The sequence below is a fragment of the Bison bison genome, unplaced genomic scaffold, assembly GCF_000754665.1.
Source record: "Bison bison bison isolate TAMUID 2011002044 unplaced genomic scaffold, Bison_UMD1.0 scf7180017864492, whole genome shotgun sequence".
Lineage (NCBI taxonomy): Eukaryota > Metazoa > Chordata > Mammalia > Artiodactyla > Bovidae > Bison > Bison bison.
The window spans coordinates 1759371-1764358 of NW_011495051.1; the positions used below are offsets into that span (position 1 = coordinate 1759371).

General features: G+C 51.5%; 1 protein-coding gene across 1 annotated transcript in view; it reads right to left on the reverse strand.

Moving 5' to 3' along the window:
* The window catches only part of LINGO3 (leucine rich repeat and Ig domain containing 3), a 2070-nt gene extending 1847 nt beyond the window's left edge, over positions 1-223 (reverse strand). Inside the window, exon 1 of the mRNA XM_010828430.1 lies at positions 167-223. Within this exon, the coding sequence (XP_010826732.1) occupies positions 167-223 (57 nt within the window). The remainder of the gene's footprint in view (positions 1-166) is intronic.
* Between the last annotated feature and the right edge of the window lie 4765 nt (positions 224-4988).

A 4988-nucleotide genomic window follows, 5' to 3' on the forward strand; every position in this document is an offset into this window, starting at 1 on the left:
GGGGCGGAGGGCCGGGGGCAGGAGCAGGAACTGCAGGCTTAGCACCCACAGCCAGCAGGTCATGGTGCGGAGCCTGGGCCTAGGGCCACGCCACCATCCTCGTGGGCACCTGTGGGCGGGGTCAGCATTAGTACCCGTACTCCAGGCTTGTCCTATCCCATCCTACCAGTGTGCTCAGGAAGCAATTGTCCACCGTGGGACCCGGAATCCCACTGCTGGGCATCTACCCAAGGGCTGTGAGGGGATCAGCCTGGGTGGATGCTCAGGGTGGACAGAGGGGTAACTTCAGATCAGGACAGGTGACATTTGTGCTGAGACCCTGTACAGGGTTCATTTGTGTTCTCCCTAAAAGAACCACGGCTTCCCAGATGGCACTAGTGGTAGACAGTCTGCCTGCCAATGCAGGAGACATAAGAGATGTGGATTCAGTCCCTGGGTCAAGATCCCCTGGAGCAGGAAATGGCTACCCACTCCAGTATTCCTGCCTGGAGAATCGCATGGAGAGAGGAGCCTGGCAGGCTACAGTCTATGAGGTTGCAAAGAGTTGGTCATGACTGAGCACACACAGACACACACATACACAATACATGTAGAAGTCCCCTGATTCATTGTAAGGGGCCTCCTTTGAAAATAGGTTCTTTGCAGATGTGATGAATTGAGATGAATTTATATTGGATTCAGTTGGCCCTGAATCAAATGACTGATGTCCTTGTAACAAAATGGCAGTCTGGATGTGCACAGAGATGCACACAGAAGGAATAAGGCTGTGTGAAGACAGAGGCAGAGGCTGGAGGGATGTGTCTATATAAGTCGAGGATGGCTGGGGTTCCCAGAAGCTGGGAGAGGCATGAAGGACCCTCCCTTGGAGCTGTTAGAGGGAGATGGCCCTACAACACCTGAATTTCAGACTCGTGGCCTCCAGAAGCTGGAGCGCATAGACTTCTGTTGTTTTAAGTCACTCAGTCTGTAGTACTTTGTTTTGGCCACAGGAAGCTCATGCAGACCCATAGGAGGACAAGGAAAGGGCCATGGGTGTTAGGGAAAGATGGTTCCAGGCTGGAGGAATGGCCAGTGCAAAGGCCCTGAGGCAGCAGGAGCAAGTGGAGTGAGTGGGGGGTGGGGAACCAGGAGATGCACTGGAGGGGCTACAGAGGCCAATGATGTGACCGGGAAGGACCAGAGGAACAGATGCCAATTGCCTGGGCCTCTGCATCTGTGCCTTCCGAGTTGCTCCATCTCTCCAGGCAGCCAGCTGGCCCTCCATCCCCCATCTCCCCCATGCTCTGCTGGGCTGCAGCCCAGATCCCAGGGCCAAGGTGGGTAGGGGTGGGGAAGGAGCAGCCAGATGGCAGCTGGAGGGAGCTGCTCTGTTGGCCGGGCAGCTATTTTCAGCATCTGAGCAGCTGAAGCCCCCGGGCTTCCCCTGACTGCCCCCCACCAGCACATCCCTACTGCCTCTTTCCTCACTGTTCCCACAGGCCTGACCCAGCAAGGACCTGGGCTCTAGATCCTCACCTGTGAGGTCAGCTCCTGCCTGCCTGGACCCTTTGGAGAATTTTAGGTGAAAACGAACAGACACAGAGCCCGGAGTAACTGCTGGCTTAATGCTAGAGGCGAATCATACGTCACCAGGAAGAGAGTTTGTATTTTGCAGGTGTCATCAAATTAAGATGAGGTCATGCCAGAGTAGGGTGGGCCCTGATCCAACGACGGGTGTCCTTATGAAAGGGGGAAATTTGGATGCAGACATGCAGGAATGATGGCCATGTGACGACGGAGGCAGAGATTGGAGTGATGCATTTATAAGCCAAGAGACACCAGGGTTGCCAGAAAGCACCAGAAGCTGCAAGAAACAAGGGAGGATCCACCCCTCGAGTCTGCACAGCCCTGCTGACACCTTGACTTTGAATGTCTGGCCTCTAGAACAGAGAGAGTAACTTTCTGTTGTTTAAGCCACCCTATTTGTGGTCTTTCATTATGGCAGCTACTGGATACTAATACAAGACCTTAACGAGTAGCCATATATCCATAAAAAAAAACCACACGAGAGCAGAGTGGCATCAACAAGGAGGTTTGCTGCAGCATCGTTTGGAAAACCAAAAAACTGGAACTAACCTAGATATCCATCTACAGGGGATTCAGGAAATAAATTGTGGTCCATGCCTGCTGTGAAACACAGGGATACTTTTATGTACCAATGAAGAAAGACAGTGGAGGTGCATGTATACGGGGGGAATAAAACTCCTAGAACTAATCTCAGTGTCCATGTGTGTGTGCTCAGTCACATCCAGCTCTTTGCGACCCCATGGACTATAGCCATCCAGGCTCCTCTGCCCATGGAATTTTTTAGGCAAGAATATTGGAGTGGGTTGCCATTTTGTACTCCAGGGGATCTTCCTGATCCAGGGATTGAATCCTCGTCTCTCACTTCCTGTATTGGTAGGCATATTCTTTCCCACTACTACCACCTGGGAAGCCGGTTCATCAAGAGGGCATTGGTTAAATAAGCTAGGGTCTGTGCCTGCTGTGGAATCAAGGAGATTCATGTGTACTTAGTAGAGAAAGAAAGCCGAGATTTACTTATATGGAGGAAAAATGGAACTAACCTAGGTGCCCATCAATAGGGGATCAAAGAAGCCATAAAGCATGGTTATTGTGGAATGCTGGGAGATTTGAATGCACCCTCAAGGAAAGATGGCTGAGTTGTAGTTCCAAAAGAGGCTGGAGGAATCGAGGTTGCCAAACAATCACAGACAGCACAAGCCTATTCATCAGGAAGTAAAATCAAACACCAAACTCAATTCTTGATTTGGGTGGGCACATAAACACTTGTGCAGGTGCTCCCGAAATGCCCGGGGATTCACACACTGTATGAACACCACTGTGAGTGGCAGGGATGGAGTTGCAGTCATGGAGAGGATGGTCACACCATGAGGAAACCAAGGCACCCCTGGTCTCCAGGAGGTCATGGGTCTTAGCTCTCTAACCCTGGTTGGGGAACCCAGTGGGGAGGCGGACAGAGGGAGTGAGAAGCATCTGGTTCCGCTTTCCCACTGCAACTGTCCTTAATCCCAACCCTCGAATTGCAGGGAACACAATCCTTCCCCGAGGCAAGCTGCCTTCCCAGGCTGTCTTTCTAGGTCATTCTCTTCCATGTTGTTACCCTGGACAGCAAGCAGAGGGGCCATGTCCCACGAGGAGACAAGACAGAAACAATGGTCCCCTATTCATCCATCTCTTTCTACCTTAAACTGGCTCTGCAGTCACTCCTAGGTTGGGCCACTCCCCATGGTCAAAGGGTTACTGTCTGTCACCCAGGGATAGGGGACAACTCCTCAGTGGTCTGCTTCGGAGCAGCCAGGCCCCGCCAGCTCTGACCCCAGAAGGAAATGACTGGTGTCATTCAGTGCCCCAAACAGACTCCTCGTGGGGGTGGGGGGCAGAGCGGCCTGCTGTTTTCTTTCTGCAGGAGAGAACTCACACCCCTGTCCCCTCCCCTCCTCCTCTCCCTCTCCTCACTCTGCTCCAGATGCACAGGCCTGCTCGCTGCTTCTCCAACACACCTGGTGAGATCCTGCCCAGGGCCTTTGCACATGTTAGGCAATACCCAGACCACCATCCCTACAAGGCTCGCTCCCTGACTTTATTTGGATCTGGCCTTCAATGTCACTTCCTTGGTGACTTTTAGTACTCAAGTATGCTCCCAGTCTCTCTTATATGCCACTTAAACCGCTGTTCAAAGCTGGTCATTGTCTTCATCCACATGGCAAACACCGTAGCAGCCACTGCTCTGGGCCATCTGAATGGGTCCATTTAAGTCCCACAGCATCCTCGCTGGGAGGGGGAAGCCCCACTGTCACCCTCATTTTACAGATGGGAACACCAAGGCACAAAGCAACTTAAGTCACCAGCTCAGGTACACATAGGGCTTCCCAGGTGGCAGCAGTGGTAAAGAATCTGCCAGTGCAGGAGATACAAGAGAGGTGGGTTGGACTCCTGGGTTGAAAAGATCTGGAGAAGGAAATGGCAACCCACTTCAGTATTCTTGCCTGGGAAACCCCATGGACAGAGGAACCAGGCAGGCTGTAGCCCATGGGGTTGCAGAGAGTTAGACATGTCTTAGCACAGGTTCACATAGCACGTCGGAGGTGGCAGGGGTTAGTCTCAGGGAGAGGTTGGTGGTGCTCAACCCTGTAACACTCTCTCTCTTTTTTAAACAGGCAGGAGAGAGTCTTGGCAGTTCATCCAGCTAGGATTCAAAACACAGCGCTGTTTTCACTGGACCTGCAATGCTCGTTTCCTCTCATTCATCGATTCCATCCACCTGTCAGTCAACAAACATCTACCGTGCCAGGCATCTTCCAAGTGCTGGGGACACAGAGTGCCTGAGACAAACAGGTCAGCTTTCTGGGAGCCGACAGATAATAAAAGAGGTAAATACAGGCTCTTCTACCTCCGGCGGCCATAAATGAAGAGGAATAAATCAGGAAGATGACAGCAGGGTGTCGAGGGGATTGTAATCATTATCATCAATTTACTGAGGAAAGATGGTGTGCAAAGAGTTAGGGAGGGAGAGAGGGGGCCTAGCAGATGGGGGGCAGCAGGACCGGGCCGATCAGCCCAGGAGGCTGGGAGCAGGCACTGTAGAGAGAGGAAGGTGGACTTTCTATCTACAAACTTAAAAAATATTAAAAAAAAATTTTTTTTAAGTTTTTATTTATTTGGTTGTGCCAAGTCTTACTTGCAGTATGTGGGATTTAGTTGCCTGACCAGGGATCAAGCCCAAGTGCCCTGCATTGGGAGCACAGAGTCCTAACCACTGGACCACCAGGCAAGTCCCCCCACCAAATTTTTTAAGTTGGAAAGAATTTTAAAAAAATAGTTGTTGCAGAGGCAGCTAAGAACAATGTCAGGAAGGAAGTACTCAATTCGAGAGGTCAGGAAAGCTAGGGCACAGCCACTGTGATACAGTTTCTTGGACAGGCCTG